At 37.1% G+C, this 27,573-nt stretch overlaps 1 protein-coding gene across 1 annotated transcript in view; it reads right to left on the reverse strand.

The window, feature by feature from the left end:
• LOC107591172 (membrane-associated guanylate kinase, WW and PDZ domain-containing protein 2-like) overlaps nucleotides 1-27,573 on the reverse strand; it is an 88,420-nt gene that overhangs the window by 27,294 nt on the left and 33,553 nt on the right. The window contains exons 7-10 of the mRNA XM_016280240.1: nucleotides 25,297-25,418; nucleotides 19,646-19,828; nucleotides 14,178-14,795; nucleotides 1,124-1,155 (exon numbers count right to left, since the gene is read on the reverse strand). Of these exons, the coding sequence (XP_016135726.1) occupies nucleotides 1,124-1,155; nucleotides 14,178-14,795; nucleotides 19,646-19,828; nucleotides 25,297-25,418 (955 nt within the window). The remainder of the gene's footprint in view (nucleotides 1-1,123; nucleotides 1,156-14,177; nucleotides 14,796-19,645; nucleotides 19,829-25,296; nucleotides 25,419-27,573) is intronic.

The raw sequence follows: 27,573 nt of genomic DNA on the forward strand, positions 1-27,573 counted from the left end.
TCAACACCAGAACATTTCGGATGCTTTTGGATCCGAAATGATTGACTTGGTCTCTTGAGACCAGAATATGGATTCCCAGAAGTCTCTATTTTGTAAATATGGGCCCTGGAAGAGGTTAAATGAGTTTATTTAGCTTTGGCTACAGTTGGTAGTTCTAGTGGTGACAACAACCATACATGTCACTTCTGCAGGCTGCGTCATACTCTGTGAGATAAAGTGTCACTCTTTCACAGCTTTTGCCGGCTCTGAGACACTTGCATGTTATTTCTCCTGCTCTTTTTCTAGCAAAAACTCACTCATCACTAAATGAAAACTTAAAGTGAAGACCTGATTATTATTTCAGGAGCCTTATCACAAGTCCATTGTTTTTGAATGTTGGCGCTACTTCTGCTATATTTTCACACTTAAAACAATAATTTGGTATTCCTCTTGTACCATTGTCCTCTTTTACACTAAGAAATAAGTCACCTGGCAGTTCTCTCCCAAGTGGTTCCACTGCTGCCAGCATTAAGTCTGAGTATGATTCAGTGGGCTATATAACACTTTTAATTGTCAGGAAATTACTTGTCTTTAAAAGTTTTGGTTCAATATATTACCTGTTGATCAAAAATAGCCTTAAACCTATACATTTTTAGTTTTATTTAGTAACTTTCAGGAGGGTGTACTCATTTTTGCAACACAACTTTGATAAGAAAATCTTATTTTGCTGAATAATTTTGGCATTCCTCATTGGTAATTGATCAAGCAGGCTTGTTGGAACATTACATCTCCAAAGAACCCTAACATGTCTTCTAAGTAAAGAGTAATTGCTGAATTTGTTAAGTTTTAGAGGGGGTGTACTCATTTATACTGTGCACTGTAGCTGCCGTTTGGTGTTGTAGACACATTTTAAGACACACTAGCAGTAGCTTAGTACAATGCAGTTAGTGGTAATATGTTATAACAATACAATAAAGCCATTTATCATGCGTTGATCTTAGTAATAAAGCTCAACAGTCATGGTTATTAATACATATGCTTGCTGTATAATGTATAATAAGACCTAATCACTCAATATTGAGAGTACACAGTTGATGTTAGTTTATTAATTAAATTCAGAGGGCTGGAATACGATACGTTTTACCTGTTTAGAGGTCTTCCAAGGTGAAAAGTGACCTGCAATGGAGAACAAAACCTTTAGCATGCTGGATCTTTAGTATTAGATTTGAAGTGGGAATTTTAAGCAAATCAAAACAGAAAAAAAGCCAGACGATAACCCTTTATTATTTTGCTTACTCCGCAGCTGTACTCTCTTGAGGTACATTCTGAGCCGCGTAGATGCAGTTTCATTTATTGCTTTATTTATTTTAGCCAGTATTTATTTTTTTCTAAACGGGGTCCAAAAGGCATTTCTGAGATCACTTGTAGTTTGTAATATTCTAACTTAATCCAAAATGTTAATACAACTTTGTGCAAAATAATTCGAGAACGTTTCAATAGCATCTTGTGACTTTCAATGGAAGGAATTGAAAAACGTCTTTTATCCAAAGAAGTTTAAACTGGCCTGTTTGATTAACGACCGAGAAATAGTGCAGAATAAATATGTAATATCCAGACCCTTTTTATTTCAGACTGTCTCACTGTATATTGGTCATTGTGTAAAATTCTACCAAATTACATAACTTGCTGAAATTGTTGTGGTGCTGTGTTAAGCATCTGAATAATTCTAGTGTTAGTAGTGTTAAACAAGTAATCTTTAAAGTGCTTAAAATAACTGTAACAGGATTAGTGTGCAATTACAAAATGAACAGTGTTTAAAATCAAGACCATTTAATCGGTAATTACAACCGAAGATACAATTCAAACAGCAGCTATTCAAATATCTATTCAGTTCAGAACATTTGCTCTTCTCTAAAGCTATTGCATTTTGAGGACAAGTGGTTATTATTTGAATATTTCATGTATCTGTTGAGAGCAAGAGAGATTTGAATGTAAAATATACAAGTTTGACCATGTGGACCGTATTTGTTGATTTTTTCTGATGACAAAAAATACAAATCTCCTGTTGCAATCAATGAAAGGACGCCCAAATCCAATGACAGAAAGATGCTTAAAATGCACACTTCACATCACATCAAATGCTCATTTCCCCCCTGGAGGAAAAACATTGGCTGAGATGAGGCGAAAGACCACGAGGCTTCTGAACCCTAATCACAACAAACAGGAAGTAGTGGCAGTCTAGAGCACCTCTTCTGGTATTAAGAGCTAAACAATACTCGCCGACATCAAACGTTCATGATTCATGAATATTTTGAAACTCCTTTCTAAACTCCTCCTAAATCGGCCTTGAAATGCACAAAACAAACACACACATACACCGTCCAGCATCTTGCATTCAACTTCTCCCTCTCTGTCTTTCATGCCTTACCGCAGATGACCTTCAGGAACGAACAAGGCGATGCAAATGACCTGTTTGGAATTAACGAGAGTGCACAAACATACTAGAGCTGCACAGTTAATCCAATAAAGAATTAAGAATACGGCTGCTGTGAAATGTATTCATCTTTAAAAAATATATTCTTTTATTTTCATAATGATAAGTTATTTGAGTACAAAATGTGTTTTTAAAATAAAGTTTGTTTGCATGTGTTTTTTTTTATTCTTCTTCAATTAAATCGGCTTTGTATTGATCTCCCTGTTCTTAGAGATTGGCCATTAAAAAGCCACTGTAGACAACATATAACCAATTACAGAAATATATTTATTGTGCACATGAATGCGGTTTCATTTATAATAATCCAGAGATAACAGTGAGATTGTGAGCAGTCATGTGAAACATTTTCACTATACAGGGTTCCAGAGTTGCTATATCGAGATGAAAAAGCTATTGATGTTATTATAAGCTTATATTTGCCTGTAAGGCTCCAAGTTGATTGTGATTAAAACGCTTTTGCAATTATGTTAAACTGACCTTTTAGTCACTATACCTTGAACGTCTGATGTATAAAATATCAGGAAAATAATTCAGAAATCTTTTTGGATGTGTAGCCTACATAAATAATCTGACATGCTCCTTCACATAAAATAAGTATTTTAATGTACACTAAATTCTAATGGAATTTAATAATTCAATGTGATCTCAAGAGTATTCATGTATGTATAATATGCAGTTATACCACATGTACTTTTACTTATGTTTGCCTAGACACTAAAACATACATTATTCACGTACTGACATAATCTAAAATGCATATGAACAACTTTACAGACATACATGTTTACGAACCCTCTCTATGAATAATCTATGAATATTTAATTAATGGAATTAATTGGTTGATTCTATTTATGATCAACTGGATTTATTTATGTATTTATGATCAATCAGATTTATTTAACACAGTTCAACATTTTATTCTATTCTGTGACTTCTAGTGCTAGCTCGTTTAAAAAAATTACATTTATTTTGAACAAGAATAACTTGAAACTTAAAAATGAATGACATTTTTCATTACTTATCATTTAACCATTAGAATTCATGTCGTTATTCAATCATCATCATCTCCATCCTTAGTAGCAAGAGGTTTAGAGGTAGCAGAAAAATTAGTGACTCAAAAATATAGTAACAAATTTTTACTGTTAATTTTTCTGCCTGTTTAATTTTTTCCTTTTTTGAAAAGTGGTCATGTTTAGTTTTAGGATTAGAGTTAAGGAATCTAAACTATAAATAAATTCATCATATAAAGGATTTGTGAATATTTCTATACATTATATATATTTTCATTTTTGTTGTTTCCCGTGTGTCCACATTGCACACATCTATGGAAGCCCGTTTCCGCCACTGAATACAAAATAAAAAAAGGAAATTGCGTCTTTTTATCTATTAATTCGGACTTTTTTTCTCAAAATTGTGATATATAAACTCGCGTTGCGAGTTATAAAGTCCAGTTCTGAGGAGAAAAAAAGACTGATATGTTCTCAGTATTGCGAGTTTACTCTATATCTCACAATTCTGACTTAATAACTCGCAATAGAGAGTTTATATCACACAATTCTGACTTGATTTCTCATTGCGAGTTTGTATCAGCCAATTGTGAGATAAAAAGTCGAAATTACCTTTTTTAATTTTTTTATTCATTGGCGGAAACAGGCTTCCATACACATCAGCATACCCAAACATACAAAAAATTATATTTTTGTACCTGTAAATGTTTTGTACAAGTACCTACATATAAACAATGAGACTAGGCTGGAAACTCAGGATTCTCAGACGGCATCTGATTGTGATTATAACGCTTCTATAGTGTTTATAATGTGAAGGTGACCTTTTTGAGTTTCTGATGTATAAAACAGAAATAGTCCTCAGCTTTTTGGATGTATAGCCTACATAAAGAATCTGACATGCAGTTGCTTCACACAAATAAGTATTTTAATGCACACTAACTTCTAATCGAAATTAATAATCACACTCTGCTTCTCTTTCTTTGTGCTGCATTTACAACACAAGCATAATGGCAACCGGCTGATTAAAAAGCAAAGTGCAGCGTGTTGCTGTCGGCTGGGCATGAGTCATCAAATAAGGAGCAGAGAGTCCGACAGGCCACAACTGGGCTGCTTCAGTGAGCAAGGCTGCGCAAGAAATCAGTGACACTAGCTGAAAGGAAGGAAAAGTGGCTTCTTTGCGCTTCATTTGTATGGATAGAGAAATTAATGGAAGAGTGCTCTGGAGAGCACAGATACAAGTCATATCAAGCCTCATCAATGGATGAAAATCAAATGGTCTTCTGATGCAAAACATATTTTGCAAAAAAAGAAAATATTTGCTCAAAGTAGTGCTTTGCTAAAAAAACAGGAGCTCTTGGTGCATGGTGGTCGATGGCTATAAATCACAATAAATGAACAAAGCAAACAGAAAAGGTCAGTGGATAACAATGCTCCAATTTCGATTCCTAATGTAGTTCACATCACTTCACGAGTCTTAATCAGCTCATGGATGCAGTTGTTAAATATCTCGCCCAATTTGAACCTGAGCTGGTAAACATACTTTCAAATAAACACGTCCTAGATTCTGCAACATCCTTGATGCATATTAAGCTGATTATGCTAACAACATTAATCAAATGCCATACATTTGTATGATGCAGGTGAGACTAGGAGAAAATGTAATCCAGACAGGTTTTCTGTATATAAATATATATATATATATTCTTGTACTATTGTCATTTTGTCATCTCTTTCTATCCTTCCAGCCTCTCATGTGTGGGCTCTAGTGCATACTGATTAAAATATGCAGTGGACAGTCAGGACAACTAATGTCCACTTTGCCACAAATCAACGACTTGCTTACCATCTAGTGCTCTCTTTATGACTGAGGTGCATTTCATTAACTAAACAAGATTTAAGCAGCACAGAGATCAGATGGGGAGCATTAATCTTCATTTATTCATAATATACACACAGTCCCAGTAGGCAACAGTCGGAGTACATCGAGGTATGAAGCTGCCAGTATATATTCAATATGTACCGAATGGCATATACTGTCTGATTGTTGCATATATTCAACAGCAATGCTGGATATTGAATAACATTTATTTAGATGTAAAGTAATAGAAATATAAAATATACAGTAAGTATACATAATAGTAATATATAAATGTGGTGAATATGGGTCCTTTAGAGGCCTAATTCAGCCTTTAACCTAGTGTGAACGACCCAGGTCATGAGATATGACCTCTCAGATGTCTTTCTTAAGTGAAAACATGAGCATTACTCAGCTTTTTTTGGTGGAGTGATGTAAACATGGTATGTACATTTACCTCCATTATCAGATTGACCCAAACTGTCCTTACTGAGAAGCTAGCAACTGTTTTTGACATATTACTGTTATGTGAGTTGTCTTATGTGTGTGTGCATTCACATCCACTGTCAATTCCCCATAAGCTCCTCTTGAAATTTTGAAGCATGTGTCTGGTAAGCTAATGGTCCCATGCCTATATCTGAGTTAATGGGTATAAATCAGCTAATGAGAATATCAGTAGAGCCGGAGCTAATTAGCTCTTTGATGAGACGCTGAGAGGCGTTTGTTTTCCTCAACCAGCTAAGAGTCATCTGCTTCTGTTACACACACACACACACACACACACACACACACTTTATGATGGACAGAGCTCCTAGTAAAGAGGATAATTTATAAGCTGGATTGATCACACCATATGAGATATTAATGCAAGCTTTGAAAAATAATTTAAACAGTGCACGCATACTCTCACATACACGCACACCAAGCTAGACAGAACATTTTCTCTAAACACTAGCTACAGTACAACCAAAATAGCAGATGCTTAAACTGGTGGCCATGACAACAGTGAGACAGGAAGCACAAGACTGAATGATATCCACCACCTTGTGTATCTAATAATCTAGTAATTACTCAATATATATAATAATATAGCAATAATTTAGAAATGAAGTGTATTGGGCTTTCTACATTAAAATACTTTCTTCTATCCCAGCTTAATATGCAGAGCTTTTTGAATGTTGATTTCTGAGCATCCTGACTAGCAAAACCAATGGGAATCTAGGAGAAACCAGTCTGAAACAATCTAGTAGTAGGGCAAAAACTACACACTTCAGCTTTAAAACCTAGTCACTAAAACATTTGATTAATTAATTTATTTATTTGTGATGTTTTTTGTGATGATGAGCTGTCTTTTTAAAATTTTGCCTCTAAATTAAAGTACATGCCTTTACAGATATTATGAGGTTTTCTGAAAGTATTATGAAAAACGTAACAAAAATGGAAGGTGAGGATATATAGACCTTTCTAATTGTTGGCAAAAATAAACAAATTTTGGTTGCAATTTATTTCACAGTACGTGTACTTACAAGTACTTACAGTGTACTTAAAGTGTACCAACCTAAGAAAGTTCTGGTAATATAAGGTAACTACATGGGGTAGGGTTAGGATTTTTGCAGAATTCTGTGTTTTCAGATTCCACATGGGCCTGGTTATCACAAGGAAAGCCACAAAACTTCAATTTTATGGGGTCTTCAATTAATTTGGCTTCTATAATTTCAGAGATGAAATAATCATTTTCTTTTGAAAACCTTTATCTTGCTTCTGGGCATTATAACCAATATTCTGTTGAGCTGTGTGTCATACCGAAGCTGTCATAGTAACGTTCCTAAGGGACATTTCAGTGCAACAATTATCTGATAACAATAAGATCTTCATTAAATAAGCCAATCCTGGAAACGGCAGATGGCGCTCTGGAAGAGTGTTTGGTAATCAATGGATTCTGGTTAGAGACTCTGATCCTGGAGCAGCTTTTCAAAGACCGATCCAATGGATAACCATTCCAGAGGAACATGCCAAAATGCACTTAAATCAGCAGCCAAGGGCATTTTCACAAGTGAAGAGTGCTAGACATGTGGGGCAGTGAAATTATTGCAGAGACAAAGAGATCTGGCAGTAAAACCACATCACCATCTGGACATTATGAATGAGACATTTATAAACAATCAACCCAGTGTTACACCATGGACAAGTCTTGAGATTTAGCTTTAGACTCCCACACCAGAGATAGAAGGAAAGCAAAGATGACAATCGATCAGCAGGGATACAAAAAAGACAGAGAGGGTGAACCAAACTGTTCACAAGAGACTCTCACATTTGCACTAGTGTAATTAGAAAGGATGGCCAGTGTCCAGTGGTGAGACAGAGGGGCCAAATTGCGACACATTAAGAAGTGGCACATCATTTCACTGGAGCACTGACAGTTTTATTAGGGCGTATAATAGGCTGTCTAAGCGCTCCTGGACCGTTTCACTGATTGGATTCGTAGAAAAGCCTTTAAGTGTTGGCATTAGACATCTCTCTGTGTGAGTGAGCTGCGCCTCATGTCATTGACTGGATCAGATGTAAAACCAAGAAGGCCTGATTGTTAATTGGTAAACTACATGTATACCTTGGTATAACAGTCAGTGCTGAAGAACATAATTTTTGCTAGCTCATTTCACATATGGCATAACATAGTTTAGCCAAGTAGGACATTAGCATTCATCCATCCAGAGTGTTTTCCTGCCTATGGCCGAGACACTGTGACAGGCTCCAGCATCCCTGCAATCCTGCATAGGACATGTGATCTAGGGAACGAATGGATGGATGAACATGTTTTCAGAGCCCAAATCCATTGTGTACTTCGTGATTCATTCACTGAACCCTGAACCCAAACCTGACCTCAACACCTAAATTCTAAATCAAACCGCTATTTCTAACCCTTATCCCAAACTCATTAGTCCAACACCTTCATCTAACCTGGATCATAACCCTCAGCATCAACTCCTACTCCAAACCACAACCTAAATCTATCATGGACTCCCTGATCCGTTCACTGAACCCTGACCCAAACACCTAAATTCAAAATTCAACCCCTATTTTTAACCCTTATCTCACACCCATTGCTCCTCCACCTTCACCTAACCTGGATCCTTACTTTCAGCTCCAAATCCTATTCCAAACTCAAACCTACATCTATCATGGACTCCCTGATCTTTTTACTGAACCCTGACCCAAACAACTAAATTCAAAGTCCAACCCCTATATCTAACCCTTATCTCAAACCCATTGCTCCTCCTCCTTCATCTAACCTGGATCCTTACTGTCAGCTCCAACTTCTATTCCAAACCCCAACCTAAAACCACCATGGACTCCCTGATCATTTCACTGAATCCAACCCCTAAATTCTAAATCTATTTCTAACCCTGATCCCAAACCTTTTACTCCCATCCCTTCCTTCATCTAACCTTGATCCCAGTCCTAACTTAGAACTCCAAACCCCAAACCAAATCCATCATGAACTCTCTGCCCCATTTACTGATCCCTGATCTTAACCACAAATCCTAAAATCCAGACCTAACCCCCATTTTCTAACCATAATTCAAAAGCCCAAACTCCCACCACTTCATCTAACATGGATCTTCATTCTTCACCCTCAGCAACCTTAAAATCCCAACCTAAAACCTCAAATGTTGTCATAACAAATATATCTAGTAAACTGAAAACAACAAACTCTAAATTTGCGACCTAATCATCGAGTCATAAATAAACTGGAATTCAGTCTTGGGTCAGTTGGATTTGTCAATGAATCATTTAGACTGGTTTTGTGAATAGTACAAACCCATTCACTGAAAAGATCTTCACTCATAAACTCGGATGTTAAGATGTTTAGTGAATACTGAAATTTTTTCCTCACATAAAGTAGTTGTATGGCTTCAGAAGTCTTGGCATATGCTGCATCAAAAGGACGGAAGAAATGAAGAGGTGCAGATAAATACAGATGGAAGCAACATTGAATAAAACTGACCCTGCGACTTGGCTTGACAGAAACTGTTGGTTTGTGCAAATCGCCTTGTGTCCTCCTTATGTCATTCACGGCATGTCTGAACAGACGGATGTTAAACTCGAGTGGTAGCGTGATGCTACAGGCGGTTTAGTGTTTCAGGGCTCACTGTGAAGTCTGTCTGAATATGACGAGGATAAGAATGGGACAGATTTTTGATGTATGGGACATGAGGCCAAATTCATATTCAAGTGACCATAATGACCTTCAAGCACGCTGACTCTGTTGGTGGTCTACCCACATGGACACGAAACAAAACATGCACCCTGGTTGTGGGTCAGTGGCCTTGCAAACACACATGGCCATTTAACAGAATGTAGTTTCATTACACTTCACTTTGGTGAGGCACAAATCATACCACATCAAAGGAATGAATACAAATAACCTTACTGTAATTTACTCCAAAGAGTTTGGGATTAATCAAGGTGACCTCTGTACCCCTTACTGGTCCAAACAAACTGACTGACAAAAGAGCTGAATGCCCACTTCTGGAGCAGCCTGGGTTCCAAAGGTATTTTCCCCATTCATTTCAAATATGGCACTCGAGATAATTGTAGAGCTCTGAGCTATGAACTAAAACTCCTGAAGAAGCATTAACAAATAAAATAAAATAAAATAATAAAAACTAAATAAAATAAAATAAAATAATAAAAAACAATTAACTAGAATAATAAAATTAAAATCGTAATGAAATAAATAAAATAAAATACCACATAAATAAAATAAAAATGACCACATGTTATTTTTAGTTTTTGGTGGCACATTATGAAACTAGAAATGTTTTATAATCTGCCTGTGAAAACAACTGCCAGTAGACAGCAACAACTCTAGATTGTGCTGAGAAATTTTTTTTCTTTAAATTATACACATTGTGCATTAACTTTGGCAGTCCTATAATAAAACATGAAAACTAAATAAACTAAAACTATAAACAAACTAAAACTAAAACTAACATTGATAGCCTAGACAAAACTAAACAGAATAATAATTTAAAAAATACTGTTCAACTATGAATATACAGTAGTAACAAAAATATTTGGGCACTTAAGTCACACTTAAACATATCTCAGTGTCACTGCATTAGGTAAACTATAAAACAAAGTGTAGTCAGGAAATAAAAAACGCTAGAGATTTTCCTCAAAACACATTCATTTTTGCAATTCCCTTTGTCAAGGTTTTTGGTATTTTGGTAAAACATATGTGAAATGTTAAATGTTTTTAGTCAAACAATTTCAAAGTATAATTTGTTATATAATGCAATTACATTTATAAGTTTTTAAATGTTCATTAAATTTCCCAATACCTTTTGGAATCAGTATAATTAGCACAATACTAGAAATGCTCCTACCATAAATATGCATGTGTGCTTTGGAGTGCAATTGTGCTTCACACTGTATGTGAAGCGCATAGAGGCTGTAATCCACCATACTGATCACTGGGGCTTAACGAGGATTTAATGTCTCTCTCGTTAACCTTTGACCTGCACTGACACAGAGGATAGACATACTTCACATAAGCTCTCAAAATAGCTCTCTAGATCTTTCTCTTCTTCACCTTATCTTTCACATTTTCTTGTGATTACCCCTCAGGGATGAATTATAACATTATATTGAAAATCGAACTCATTTTATTTCTCCAGTTCTAATTACTGTAAACAGACAGTCTAAACCTTAGAGTTGCAAAATACAGTGTCTCATTCTCATTACTGTAACATGAAGATAATATGTTAAAATATGTATGTATCATGGTTAGGGTTGGGTACCGTTCACATTTTAACCGGTATGGTACCGGTATCGGTACCTGAATTTCAGTACTTTACTCTCTGTGTAATTACAAAAACATTTATTTCAGTGAAAAAAATAAGTCCAAAAGTCTCAATTTCAACATTTTGAACAATAGGGCCCTACAAACGGTTTCTTTCTTTCTTTTTTTCCCTTTTTTTCTTGTTTTAATTTTTCTGAAAACCAAATGAAGGCATTAGACATTTATTTTAAATCAAATGAAAATTAAACCCTTTTATTTTTTGACAAACAAACTGATGTTTACTGTTGAAATTAATACATGCAAGAAAAATTGTGTGAATATTCCTTTAAAACATTTTTTTTAATAGGCTAATACTATTTTTTTCTACAATTAAGTGATTAATCTGGTTGTAATATTAATTTTTTTATCATTTAATTGTTTTATTTAAATTTGATAGAAAATGGAATATTTAAAGATGTACATTATACTTTACAAAAGTAATACAAGAGTAATATATTTCTGTTGCATGTTAAACCGTACTTTTATTTTGACAGGTGTTCTGAAAATGCTGTTTAAAAAGTCCTAATAGGAGATTGCTCTTTATTTAATGCTATGATGCATTTCGGACTGTGTAATATTATTTAACTGCTTTGATGATTAAGATCTCTATACCTTCCCTCTCTGTCCTGAATCTTTAATCTATATATTCCCTCACTTTCCTTCTCCCTTTCTCTCTGGGTTATATCAGACACTCTGATTGCTACGGGTCATAAATCACACTGGCTCAAGCTGCTTTTAAAAAAGGCTTATATGTTCCTAGTCAAGGTGTCAGTTAGAGCTAAAGCCATTGAAGGGCTTTTTTGTATTCAATACTAAAATGTTTCGAATGAGCTGCTTTTCTACAGTATAGACATGTGCATGTGGATCGGCTTTTACTGCCTTTTCTTTTCCTATGAATGACTCACAATTAATCTGGGTCTAAAACCGCAGGCCTAAAAAAAACAACTGTGAGTGCTTCCAACTGCAATTAGAGATCAAATTATATGCTTTCTGGGCTCTGACATGCTGGACAGGCTGTACGCATACGCCGATTCTTGAGTACTAAAACAGACAAAACAGGCTATACTAAAAAAAAAAAAAGATGTGTCATAGAATTAAATTTTATTCATCAACTAAATATGTTCAGAGATAGTGACTTAAATTTGGTTTCAACATCCATTTTCTCACAAATGTTTTTTTTTCCCCACCAGTCAACCCATATTGCTGTGAGATATTACAATATGTCAAATACTTAATATGAATACAGACAAATCTAGAATTAACTTCAGTGAATGAATACATGAATACCACCGAATGGTTTCGAACACATTTTCAGCGTAGCTGAAAGAAAGAAAAGAAAGTTATATCTAAAATGATAAAACAAAAACTATATAACCCACCAGCGTCTGTATGACCTTGTTTATTTAAAAATAATGAAAATAAGACTTTAGGGTGAGGGATGACTTTGATACTGCCGGATTTAATAAAAAAAAAAATCATATATCTTTCAGTCTCACAAAAGTAGAGACACATCTGTGAAAACCAAAAGAAGAAGTGTAATTTCTAAAATTAATCTTTTGTCAGTAGTGTTTATTATACAAAAAAAAGCATTTTTATTAATCTATACTTTAATATATAATTTAAGTATATATATTTATGAAGTATTGAGTTATGGTCTGAGGGCAGTTGACTTTAGGGGAAGAGAAAAAAATAAAATAAAATTTGATTAAATTATATAATAAAGGAACAAATAAAAGAACATTCTAGTAATCATGTAAATTGGCAAAATATCACTATTTTCAAAACTAATAGCAGATACATTTGTTTTGTCCCAGGTCTCAAGAATCAGTGATATATTGAAAATGACTGCAGAGCTGGCTTTTTTATGGAATACCTGAAGTAATCTGAGAAAAGTCAACTGCTTGATTAATTGGGGAGAATCTAAAATCAGTCTCAGGTGAGAAACAAGTTATCACTAGCAATAATCAACAGCACTGTAAAATAATCAGTATTGATTCACTGCCCCTTGAGAGCAAGACACTGAACCAGCAAACCATAATTTGTATGTGAGACCGTGTAGGTGTCTGGGACACGGCGTATGTGAGTGAGTGTAGGAAGTGCTTGTGTGCTGGAAAGTGCATTACTGCAAAATGCAACACGTGAAGCTTTAAATAGCTGTTTGGCATCCGTTTTGGGAATAATTTGGATTTCAGCTACCTTTAAAGCCAATGAAATGGCTTGATGACTGCTGTTTTCTTTCCTGGATTGCAAGTAGGACATATCCAAGGAGTCAATAGCCAGTAGCCTTTTGCCCTTGGTCTGTTTCACTGAGGTGTGGTCATATATACGGAAATTTAGGAAAAATTTTGAGGGCCAAAAATCCAATAACATAGTAATGCATAAAGCACACCAAAGTCACCAAGCAGCTTTTTGTTGGTTAGCACTGCAGATTTGACCGACCAGTTTAAACATGAGTAAAATCTGCGTGGGGAACTTTTTTGCCCTTATGCAAAACTCCTTATTGTGCTGATTACTATTAAAATGACTGATTTCACTTGCAAAATTTGGCCAAGCAACAGGCATACACTAGCATATAAATTAGTCTCAGTGCTAACAGATGTGCAAAACTCCAAAATTGATTTCAGAGAGTCTTTAAATATGAGGTTTGTGAATTTTACGTGTGTGTGTTTGTGAAAGCGAGTTATGCAACAGTTCTTGTACAGAATGCAGGATATAAATATACTGAGCACACAGGTAGTGCGTATGCATGTTTGTACACTACTCTAATTATGTGTCAGAGACTATTTTTACTCACAGTGCTTTTCTGCACAGCGAAGGTCATAGAAAGCAGAAACAGCTTCTTCTTCAGCGTGACTTGGCGCTTTGAGAAAGCCGAGGAGTGAATTATAAAACTGCTAAGAAGGGCAAGATGGACTATTCGACCAATTAAGGGGCTTTTCCATATTTTAGGTCATGAAAATACACACAAAACCCAAAAACATTTAAAAGCCTCCTTACCTGTCCCTCCTCTCTGCACAACCAGCGTGGCCTCCGCCCTAACAGGACACTCTTTTAGCAGCTCCACCACCTGTGTGTGTGATAGCATTAGCGCGGATTGCTGGTTAATTTCCACAATCAGATCGCCCTCGCACAGCCCCGGGCATCCCTGCGCCTCCAGAATCTGCTTCACCCGCTGTCCTCCATTACAGTCTGCTATGGTGAATCCAAATCCATCCGCCCCTTTCACCATGGTAACTGTTAACAGCTCTCCTCCGGCCGCTCCTGAAGACGCCATTGAGACGCAGTCCTCCAGCGGTCCTGCATCCAGGTGGGTGTCTCCAGGGTGGGGCTGCGCCAACATCGCTTGCATTGGGTCGACAAAGCGAGCAGTGCGGGAGATGTACTCCATGTAGCTGTCATAGCTATTCCGTCCGTTGACCAGCAGAGGGCGATCAATTAGGCCGAGGGGGGACAGCAAAGTGCTGGCTGCGTCCTCCGGGTCGTACGGAAGAGGGTAACCCCTGCAAAGGACGAGGGTTACGCTTTGTCCGATTGGCACCGACTGGAAAAGCTTCACAACGTCAGTGTGGGTGGTGCCCAGGACGCAGACGTTATTAATGTAGACAATGACGTCTCCTGGAAAACAATTACACACAAATAAAAGATATATTAGCAACTTTGGTAGGTATATATATGGACCAGAAGCCAAGGCTGATTCAAACGGTAGGCATACTTACCTTAAACATAATTACACTTCTTTACAAGATACCACATTCCCAGGAAGCATTGCAATGAGCACAGTGATAAAATGGATCCAAGATGGTGGACGGGTCAAAAAATAGTTGATTCTTATATTTGATTCAGTTAAGAAAAGTACTGATACAAGTTCATTACAAATAATAATTACAAATCAACTATGCGTTCATTATTTGTGTGCATTTTTGTGCTTATGAATGCTAACCCTTACGAAAATTAACCATGGGTTTACAGATAAAACCATGGTTACTATAGCTAAACCATGGTAACCACAAATTAACCATGGTTTTTCTGCACTAACCATAGTTTAACCATGGTATTTGTAGTAAAACTGTGGTTATACAAATGGTAAACAATACGCCAAAGAACCATGGTTACTACACTTTTACGACAATGAAACCATGGTTAATTTTCATAGGGTAAGTTCTGTGTATTTTTGTGCCAATGAGAATGTGGAGCCATTAGCTTAGCAACATGCTAATATTAAACTAAATATTTTGACAATATGCTCCAATATTAGTGTGTGCTGTGTATTGTTATGCTTATGAGAGTGCTAAGTCATTAGCTTAGCAACATGCTAAAATTAAACTATATATTTTGACAATGGAAATAGCAATCAACTGAAATGCTAGCAAAGTTTTTATCATAATTTGGAACCAAGCTTACTAAGAATACGAACCCTTTAAGAATGTTAACCCTAACAGTCCTTTAAGATCCAGCTGGATACACTGAAATAAAACATTTTTAGGAATTTTTTTCTCTCAGAAAATGGTAAGTTTATTCATTAGATTTTTTCCATTCTTATTTGGAAACTTATTTTTGAACCTTATCTCATTTGGGCTGTTTAGGATTGGTTCCAACTTATGATTAAACACCATTAGTATTCCTTTAAGATTGTTTAACTAGAGGAGTCAAATCTCCTGTGTGCTTCACATGAAAAGCACCATTTGTGTGGCTCACTGCCTGTGAAGAATGTTCCAAATCAATCGTTTTGCCCGACGAAAAAGAAAACTGACAGCAAAACGGCTCTAGTTTTTGGAACAGAGCTATTGAGGGGAAAAATACATTTTACCCAATAAGAACAGTCTGTCTAATCAGGATGAAAAACTTTCCCCCAATTTGCAACAATTGGAGTCATCCAATATTTATTCATGTCGTCTCCCCTGGCAACTGTGACAATTACAGCACACCAGTTGAAGGAACAATTTGATGGACCTACTCAATCCTTTTCTCAATCCTGCAGTATCGCCATACCTCAGGACTTAATTGTGATCTTCAACTATCAAGAAGTTTACCAGTCCTTCCAATGTTTGTTCACTCATGCCAGAATGTGAAATTGAGCTTGCGTTTACATTTGCGTAGAGTATGTTTCGGGCCAAATATAGGCTTTGCCCTCCATCTTTGAATGCTGACAAAGAATTAAATATCAGAAATGCAATTATTATGGAAATGAGACGATGCTCAATATTCCAGCAAATGTGGCGAATTCATTTGTGGGATAAAAATGATCACGGGGTCTCACCCGGTGTGTCTGTTGTGCTACAGGTTTCCTGGAGATATTTCATGCAGTGCCGTATGCGTCTATCGATAGGCTTGTCCCCTCCTGACTCTTGTGTGTTGTGTGCAGGAATTTTAATTAATCTCAGTAAATACGTTCGACATTTGCCTAGAGCCTCTGGTGTTCCAATCAATAATTTCACATGCTTCCAGAGAGCAAATGATATCGGTGTGACCTCGCTGTTTCACACCTAGCTTTATGTCAGCATCAATCTGGGCCGAAGCTCCACAGGGCAAACCAGATCACTGCACTCCCACAAACGAGACATTATCATCCACTTAAAATTCAAATTCGAAAATTCAAGATTCAACAACTCCCATATTATGTTCTGCTTCCTTTTAATGATGACACTGGACAATAAGAGCCACTAAAATTGTGTAAATAAACTTCAAACTAAGGCTTGGGTTATAGCTATCACCTTTTATGTGACTAGTATGAGAGCATTTAAATAGAGATGTATTAATAGTGTGTCTGATTTAAATATTAATAGCAAAAATGTACAGTAAGTTTAATTCATATGGTCAGTTTCAATTAATCGAATTATTCATTCAAATGGCCCTTGCGCAGCATTTTTTCATGTAGTAGATATAATTATTATTTGAGGATATTTTGTTTTGTTTATTGCTACTTATTGTTATATTAAAATTTAAATTCTTAAATATTTTTCTTCTTCATTTAATAACAATCAGCGGGACAAACATTTTTACTACTACTATTGTAGTTCTTACATTAAACATGTTTAAATTTTACTGGGCTGAAATTATACTTTATATAACTATTCTTCTATGTCATGAAATTTCAATATTTCACTGAAATTGTTTTGACACTAAGATTTTTTTTTTCCATGTAGAAAAATTAAATTGCAATATAAAAAATATTTTATCTATTAAACTTATTAAATATGAAATGTATCAATATATAATGCTGTATCAAATATATATTAACTAAAAAAAAACAATACACTCTGAACTACAGTCTTGTTCTGAAGAGAAAGAGGGGCTGTGTAAAACTAATGACAATGAGACAACATAAGAGGTGCTCTGGGAGCAAACGTCTGAGACATCTTATGTCTGTGCATGCATGGAAACCCAGAGGAGCACTGCTCTGTGACTGGCATTCTAAACAAACACAATCAATACACAATCCCCTAAACATCTCTGCTGAGCCACAATAGACATTCTATACAAATAAAGCTCTAAACATCAAATACAGAGATCCTCCAGCAGGCATATGACTTGTGTGCTTCCTGTCCCTCTGCAGCACACTGGTGCACCTGATTCAACTCATTATCTGCTTGTTAAGTTCTTTATGAGAGGACTCGGGCACAGCTGTGAGGGGCAGAGTAAACATCAGCACCGCAGAGGCATCTATAGTGGACGTGGATGGGGCGGGTGGCAGGGCTCTTAGACACAGGAATTGAAGCATGACACGCAGCAAATCCCAGCACTCTGCATGATAGTTTTAATTTATCAAGAAAACACCTAGTCGGGAGGACAAGAGAGAGAGGGATATGTGGCATGTTTACGTCACATTAATGTTAATTTGTGGATGAGGTGTTAAACAGTTATGATTATTTGTGGTGGTTAGTATTGAAGTAATGTTTTTTTTAATTATGATTATGTTACATAATCACAAAATATGAGTAATACTGTATGACAGTGAGACTTGGCTTAGCAAACATCCCTAATGAATAGCTCAAATTATTAGAAAATCGCGTATAATAGTGTACATTCAAAATTAGTAACAAATAACCAATAATTATCTTTCTGTTATGGTTAATAACTGACAAATGTTAAACAATTTTGCCTAAATAAATTAAAAATAAAACACTATAACTAAAATCAATAATATTTAAATGTTGTGAGCCAATTTATTCTAGATTGTAATGTACAGTATTCAAATACAGTATAATAATAATAATAATTTTTATATTACTAATGGTTTTAAAGATTAACATTATGTGAGCGTTAGATGAAAAAAAAATGACCTGCATTTCTAATATTCCCTGAATGCTGTGGTCATGCAGGTCTGTTTACTTATTAAATAAGGATTTTTATTATCTTTTGTGGTCTCAAAATAATATCTTGTGCCCTTTACATATTGTCAGGTTCCATGATTTCATATGTCGTAGCCACAACAAAATGAACCAAACCCATCCCTACTTGCTCTGTAAATAGTGATAAATAAGTGCAAATGATATGGAATCGCTTATTGTGTTGATTATTCGGATGTCCTGCTAAAAAAGGAAGTTTATGTAGAACATACCAAAAATAGTCTGTATTTCATTCTCATTCTAGGGTCCATCTGATTGGATCGGATAAATCATTAATATTTTTGTCAAGTTGTTCTTGGCTAAAAACTAATTTCGGAGTAAATTAGCACACAGATTAGCCTCAAAGCTAACACACGTTGACTAAAATCAACACAACTCAAATTTTAATTACATAGGGTTTTCAAAAGTAATATTCCCCAACAACAGTGATGGTCGTGTTCTGTATGTATGTCCATATAAAGGACGTTTGTGTCTGTGTTCGATTTCCTCTCCGAGCTCCCTAATCCAGCAAAATTGAATATTTCACACTGGCGTAACCTGAAGCTCCTCCACAGCACTGTCTGCGTGTGCGTATGACTGCAAAACAGCATAAGTAGGACAAGGAGTCCAGAGGGAGCATGAAGGGTGGAAGAGAGGAGCAGAAAGGAGATGAAAGGAGCAGAAAGGATAATTTCCACAACTAACAACAACAATAATACAATAAAACGGCATCATGGGAGACGCATTGACTATGTTCTGAATGCTGCACAGTGGGTCCCTCTGAATGTAGGAGATATTTCAATGCTGATGTATGTGTGTGAGTAATGCTGCCGCAGTCACACTCCAACTAGGTTGGACTGGAGTAACAGGGTTCATAAAGCACCTCTGTGATTAATGGACACATGCCCTGCTGTGGATGACACACAAAGTCAATAAATACACTGTCCGTAAATGCTCTTAACCCCTGGATGTCCCTAACACACTATCAACCAATAAAATGACAGATTCACACCGCAACCTCAGCAGTAGTGTGGGCACTACTGAGACTGAGAAAGAGTGGCCCAGCTGGAAGCTTTGTTTGAGTGTGAATAGCACATTAGGGCCGTTCAAACATCGACCTGCAAGTGTATGTGTGTTTACCTGTAGCCATTTTCCCATCCTGTGCAGCAGGTCCATCCGGTATGACACTTTTGACCTGTAGGAACTCATCTGGTTCGTCACCCCCGATGATAGTGAAGCCAAATCCCATGTTGCTTTTCTGCAGGGCTGAAGACAGAAAGCTGCCCTTCAGCTGCGTGGGGTCCCGTGTGAACAGAGGCTTTTCTGCCAGGGTGAAGAAATGCAGATAGAAACATGAGATTGTAATCAAGCAGAAGATTTCCAGAAATGAATGGGTTATTTTGTAAAAGCCACTCCAAACCCATCAAAAGCAGCAGATCACATCACACTGGGGAATTGTGGGTAGAAGGCCAAGCGCTCTGCTTGCAGCCAAACATACAAGAACAGAGTGGAACACGATGGCTTGTTTTTTGCTCAAACCTCACTTTTGGCTCTTTAAACGTACTCCAATGTTACACTCAACAGTGTTTAGCCTTGTCCAGGGCCGTCTCTCGGGACAGCCAAGACTTAAGCAAAAAAAAGCCAGGAGAAGAACCAGCACAGGCAGAGCGGTTCTTCTGCTCTCTCAGAGCGGAGAAGAGCAGTCTTGAAAAACGTTCTGGAGAAGCCGTTTCGCTGTAACCACACACCAACAAGGACTTTTGTACTGAAGTGCTGCTTCTTCGAAACTGAAGAGATGCCTACTTCAGTACATAGTATGGAGTTACAAGATGCCATAGTCACTCCATCTCGCTTTCCTAGTTGAGAGGTTCTTAAGTATTTTTAAGCACTATCTTGGCCAAGTCTAGTCCTTTAGCAGTTTCTGCCATGCGTTTGTTAGGGACAATAGCTGGTCCAGATACCCTGCTGAAAGACAAGCATGAATTTCCATGCTGATCCATGTTTGTTTGGTGCTGGTCCAGCTGGTGGACAAGCACCAGCAAAACATCTGGCACAGCTGGTTGACCAAAGTAGCTTTGTTTGTTAATATACATAATGGGGATGTTAGTTGTTAGGCTGTCTGGATGATCTTAAAGTCAACATAAAACAGCATTCACAACCCAAGAGCAGGACTTGATTTTGTCTATCGGGAGTTGATTGGATCTTGAAAAGAGGTCTTAGTGTTTGTGTGACATCTTCAGAGACAGTTTTAGAGCACTAACAGTCAGTAAGCATAGATCTGTGTATAGTGCTTTTAAAATATATGACATAAACCCCAAATTATGAATAGATCATTATATTAAACTTAATTCTAATAGAACTTCAATCTTAAAAGTATTAAATATTAAAGCTAAAACTGAATGCTAAAGGAAAAAAATCCAGATAAAAAATCAGACTAGTCGGCCGGCATTAATTGACTAGTTAGATGTTGTTGGTTACTTGGCGACCATCCTCTACTAGATAATTGACCATGTGAATCAGTAGGCATTTTTTATAAAGCATGCCGAACATGTGATGGCGACCAGTTATACTGGTCTGTTCAGCAGGGTAGGTGGACTCACGAGTATCCTGGAAGCACAGGCAAAAATTAAAATACAAAAACCCCCCAAAAAGAAAAAGCCAACAAAAAGTCTTCAGTGGTTTAGAAACTGAGAGAATGTTCCTTTGAGAACTATGCAAAAATAGCAAGTTGAAGTCCTATCTGCTGAAGTCCTATCTTGCACAAGGGGGCGCCGGTCTAGGGACGTACCATGCAGTCCAAACACACCGGCCCGGTACAGGGGGGCCTCGGACAGGTCAGTGAGACTGTGAGAGCGCTCGGGAGCGGGACCCACGTATGCCAGTCTGGCCCTGGGTAAGGTGGCAGAGGAGGAGCTCTCCTCCACTGTTACAGAGAAGAAAAACCCTCAACTCACACAGGAAATCAAGAAATGTCATTGAAGGATACAAGGTTGGTCTACTATGGACATAGAAGATTTACATTTCAACAAGAGTTCTTGGGCGATTTTGCCAAGTTAAACATTCTTGTTGGTCCCCCAAAAAAAGAAAAAGCCAACAAAAAGTCTTCAGTGGTTTAGAAACTGAGAGAATGTTCCTTTGAGAACTATGCAAAAATAGGCCAGGCAAATAGACTCCTGCTGAAGTCCTATCTTGCACAAGGGGGCGCCGGTCTAGGGACGTACCATGCAGTCCAAACACACCGGCCCGGTACAGGGGGGCCTCGGACAGGTCAGTGAGACTGTGAGAGCGCTCGGGAGCGGGACCCACGTATGCCAGTCTGGCCCTGGGTAAGGTGGCAGAGGAGGAGCTCTCCTCCACTGTTACAGAGAAGAAAAACCCTCAACTCACACAGGAAATCAAGAAATGTCATTGAAGGATACAAGGTTGGTCTACTATGGACATAGAAGATTTACATTTCAACAAGAGTTCTTGGGCGATTTTGCCAAGTTAAACATTCTTGTTGGTCCTGGAACAATGTTCCTAACAATTGGATTTTAAGGTTAAGGATAGGGTTGAAGCTTCAAGAACATTACCATCCTATCATTTTCCTTTTGTTTATGGGGGTGGTTGAACCTGGAACAACTTTCCCAACACTCTGATTTTAGAACTAGGTTTAGAGCTAGGCCCAGGGCTGGAGTTGGAGCCTCAACTCACACAGCAAATCCATAAATGGTATTAAAAGATACAAAGTTGGCCTACTATGAACATAAAATAGTTGCATTTCAACAGGAAATCCAGGGTGAGTTTGCCAAGTTAAACATTCTTGCTGGTCCTGGAACAATGTTCCTAACAATTGGATTTTAAGGTTAAGGATAGGGTTGAAGCTTCAAGAACATTACCATCCTATCATTTTCCTTTTGTTTATGGGGGTGGTTATGGTAAGGGTTGGGTTTAGGACCGGTTCCAGGGCAAACAAAGGATATTGAGCCAGGAACTTGGCAAATTGTGGTTGTCACAAGGGTTGATCACCTAATGAAGGACGAAGCTTTCCTGTAGATTAAAGTAGTACACTCTGAATTGGTCTACATTTAACATCTGAGCATCTGAGAGACTGAACACCCAGATCAAGCATATGCTTTCCAAGTCCTCTATGGTCTATTTATACTAAAATATTAAGCTACTGAACCTCTCTCTTTTGGACACAAGATCAGACACTACATTGCCAACAGTATGTGGACACCCTCTTTAAATGAGCCACTTTGACTAGGGGTCTAATGAAAACAACAGTAGCAGTATACAGTACTTCCAATTTTGTGAAGGGTCCTTTTCTGCTCCAGAATGACTACGTAAGTCCACATATACATGAATCTGGAATGGGAGAACTTGATTGGCCTGCACAAAGACCAAACCTGATCTCCTATTGAACACCACTGGGATGAACACAAGCTGCGTTTCCATTACCATTCAAATTGCGCAAATTGAAATTGTGAATTGAAAGTATGCCCAATGGAAACACGTCAATTTTGCGAAAACTCCCATATATCGCAAAAAAGTTTTTAAGCTCACATGAGGTGGTTTTTCAGGCAATTCGAAAAAGGAATATTTCACAATACTGCAATATAAACAGTTTTTTTTTTCGCAATTACAGGTCACCTGACATACGTAAAATCGCATCTTTTCTGCTCCAGAATGACTACGTAAGTCCACATATACATGAATCTGGAATGGGAGAACTTGATTGGCCTGCACAAAGACCAAACCTGATCTCCTATTGAACACCACTGGGATGAACACAAGCTGCGTTTCCATTACCATTCAAATTGCGCAAATTGAAATTGTGAATTGAAAGTATGCCCAATGGAAACACGTCAATTTTGCGAAAACTCCCATATATCGCAAAAAAGTTTTTAAGCTCACATGAGGTGGTTTTTCAGGCAATTCGAAAAAGGAATATTTCACAATACTGCAATATAAACAGTTTTTTTTTCGCAATTACAGGTCACCTGACATACGTAAAATCGCATGATCATTATTTAACGTACTATAACCTCCAAGAAACACCTTATACGTGGCCGCTCTCAAGTATAAGGGGCTTTCCTTGCGTGGATAATCCCTTCCATCACCATGACTTACCGTGAGAGAAAAAAAACAAAAAACGTTTAAGTCGCAAAACATTGGTTAATGGAAATGCTGTCATTTTGCAATAGTTTTTATTGATATTTATAAAATAAGGCAAAAGTTTTTGCGCAAATCTGTAATGGAAACACAGCTACTGACATTCACTGACGCTATTGTGTCTACATGGGAGCAAATCCCTACAGACATGGTTTAAAATCTAGTGTTTCTAGAAGAGTGAGAGCTGTTAGGGAGGATCAACTACTTGTTAATGGCTATGACATTAAATGTGTCTCAGTCACATATGTGGTGTTCAGATGCCCACATGTAATACTTTGGCCATATAGTGTAGGCATGTTGGAGGTTTTCAGTGCAGCATGCTCTCTCTGAAAGATGGACTGAAACAAGGTAGAGAAAGTTCTTCTTGTTTCCGCCATTCTGGCTGAACATACTCTGCCTCTTACCTTTATGTGGGTAACAGCATGACCATGCTGAATGGATTAATTTAAACAGGAATTATTGCAAGAAACGCTTCTAACCATAATCAGGCCAAGGTCATATTATGAAAGGAAACACATTCTCAATGGATAACTGAGTCTCAAAGAAAACAGGAAGCATTCAAGCTTAGCTCGAATAGACTGTACAGGTAGATTTAGAGGATTAGTTTATGCAAAAATGAAAATTCTGCCATTATTTACTCCCCCTCATGTCTGTCCAAACCTGAATGACTTTTTTTCTTTAATGGAACAAAAAAGAAGAAATTTTGAATTATGTATTGGCTGTTTTTTCCCAAGCAATTACAAAGAATGGAGATTATAGCTTTCGAACTTCAAAAAGCATGCAACAGTATTGTGAAAATATAAGATCAGTCCACATGACTTGCTTGGTACAGTCATGAAAGTTCTTGAGAGAATCAGTTATGTGCAATCTACAAATAAACGTTGCCAATAAATCAGATGATCAGGTTAAAAGAAGCAGTTAGAATGATTTGTCAACAAATCAGACTGATTTGGTTCTCAGCTTCAGTTTACTGACTCAATGATCCAGTCACAGTGGTTAACAGCTCATCCGAGGGGAATATATTCAGGGAATAATGACTTTTACAGAAAACTGGCTTTGCTGATATATAAAATCCTATGGATACTTTTTGATATTTGATATTAGATGCTTTTGCATCTTCAAAAGATGCTTTAAATTCAGTTAGCATTCATTGTAAGAGCACAGAAAAAAGACAAGTTCTTTAAAATTTCTTGTTTTGTGTTCCAAGAAAGTCAGTTAGTTTTGGAAAAACATGAGTGCAAGTAAATATTGACAGAGTTTTCATTCTTGGGTGAAGTCATACCAAAGGTATGGCTGTAAGGAAGTAATATTCTGAACAATAAGTTCACACACAGATGGTGCACTACCAAAGACAATGTCTGAGCTTTGCTGTGTTACTATAGAGACAGACACAGAGCTCACAGGAGAAATATATTAATAGTCATGAATATCAAACCTCAATCAACAGTTTCAGCAGATTTGATGTTAAACATGTCATTGCATGGAGAGCAGATAAGTGTTATTTAGATGTCTTCGGTGTGTGCCTAAGCTAGGGTGGTTGGAAACACCATGATGGTTTAATCAGATTTGCATAGATTTGCATTAGTACCACACTGTTAATTTGTGGATATCAATATTGGATATCAATAACACTTTACCTCTGTAGACTGTAGGTAGGGGGAGAGAGGACAAGCCCTGGCTCTGCATCTGCTGCTGCTGTTGCAATCTTCTCTTGGCCTCTAGAACTGGATTCTCAAACTGAGTCCTTCGGTTTATGTGACTGCAATCAGAAAACCAGAAACAGAGACTCATTCAAGTGCATTTCTTGAGTGACTACATAATAAGACATGCTTATCCAATATATAAGCAATCTAGCTAGCTGCCTTGCTGTCTACTGCCTACACAGGTAGCATTTTAACTGAAGTAACTGATCTGCAACACTCTACATAGGCAGCAGCTATGAACACCAAATAGACAATGATTATTATGCGAAGTGCATGGGAGACTCGACTCTCAATTGATTCTAACGTGCCTGCCACTGACTGCACAATTTTCTGTGAAATCTGTCACCTCCAACTGCCCAATATCTGTAGACTGGCTCTGACTTTCGACAACTAGTGTTGACATTGTCCAAATTGAAAATTGGGGCAGAAATATGGGCAAATTTTGTGTAGTGAATTCCAGCTAACAATATGCTAACGATTAGGGCTGGGTTTTAACACAAATTTCATGATTCGATTCTATTCTGATTCACAAGCTTGCAATTTGATTCGATTTCTGATTCAATTCGATTTGATATCGATTATCTCGGATATTTTAGGTACAGTACATGCCAGATCTTCATTTTTTAAATGTACATAAAAACTTGATGGATTTATTCATACTACATAAATTAAACATAGAAGAACAGTAAAAATTATAATGAATCTGTTATATGGTGCATATATTCATAAAATTATTCTCTATAGAGTTCATGGGCCTCATTTATAAAATGTTGCACAGAAACCATCCTAAATTTGATCTTGCGATAATCTCTCAAATATGCATACGTGTAATTCATAGAATGAACGTACACATGAAAACGCACGTATGCCTCTCTTTCAGATCTGAAATCTAAGAATTGCAAATGATCTTGAACTTGCTCACAACTGAATGGTTTCAGCACTCTGCCTTGTAAGCAACTCACAATTAATGTCATTAACATACAAAAGATCACCAGTCATCATCCAAATCCTTCAATTTAGAACAGCAAGCTGCAAGAACAGCTTACATTTCCAAAAACCTGCAGTACTCTGACAAGAAAAAGTGTGTACGTCTACTCAGACCCTGACGTGACGCCAAGCACTTTTCTACGTCAAAGGCAGTTTTTTATAAATATGAGCGTTGATGTGGATTTAAGCACACACACACTCAAAGATCAAATCTGTGTGTACACACACTTTATATATGAGGCCCCATTTCTCTAGCTGAATAATGACTTTATGATCACAAATATGTATGTTTTTTTCGGAGGTAAACATGACGTTACGTGACATTGTTTACAAGCTGTTATATTGGCATCTTTCCGCAGTTGAAACACTGATTGAGCGATTACATGAGACAGGATACGGATTTCAGTAAATTGTACTCTTTCTTTTATCATAGCGTCGGGATGTTCATTCATGTTTATTTCGTGCTGAAACTGGTATTAAAACAGAGGAGATGATCAGTTCACGTGCGTTTCGCGCTGCCGCTTCTCTTAAGGTGCTACAGCGATCTGTCACTCCATATTAAAGAGCGCCAAAACAGTATTTATTGTCTAAATACTGTAATAAAATGGACAGAATTTGAAATCTGAGACTTTCGGCCAGTTTTACTAACAGCTTGCGCCAGCGCAAACCGTCTTTTGGCGTTAAAATAGTACTGTCAGGCTTTACTAAAAATGCACAGTGAAGAATTAGCGCTAAAAAGGCGTGGACACAGTTATTTTTGCGCCTAACCTTATTCAACATGCATTTGTAGGAGTTTCCCTTTTAAACGCAAAAGTTATGGGAGGAGAGAATTAAAATGAATCACGCAACGTGTTCTACTAACGTTTGTGCTCGTCAAATTACTGGCATTTGCGCCATTATTTAACCCAAAAAAAGCATGTCTAGCAAACTATTTTGCACTTGAAATTGCAATTATTGTTGCTAGGAGGCACCACAGAGAACAGAGAGTGCGTGGTAGAAGGGAGAGGATTTTTCCCACACGCATTAATTTATTTTCAATGCCAGAAGAACACATTATACGAGCATATCGTTTGCCAAGCCATGCTATTTTTAATTTGCTTCAGGAAATAAAAGACAACTTGGAACCCTCATCTAGGAGTCACACAATACCAGGTCTATCAAAGCTTCTAGCAAACCTTAATTTTTTGGCCTCCGGTTCTTTTCAACGTACTGTGGCTTCTTTAT

This window comes from Sinocyclocheilus grahami, unplaced genomic scaffold (genome assembly GCF_001515645.1).
Source record: "Sinocyclocheilus grahami isolate Dianchi unplaced genomic scaffold, SAMN03320097.WGS_v1.1 scaffold8.1, whole genome shotgun sequence".
NCBI classification, from domain to species: Eukaryota; Metazoa; Chordata; class Actinopteri; order Cypriniformes; family Cyprinidae; genus Sinocyclocheilus; species Sinocyclocheilus grahami.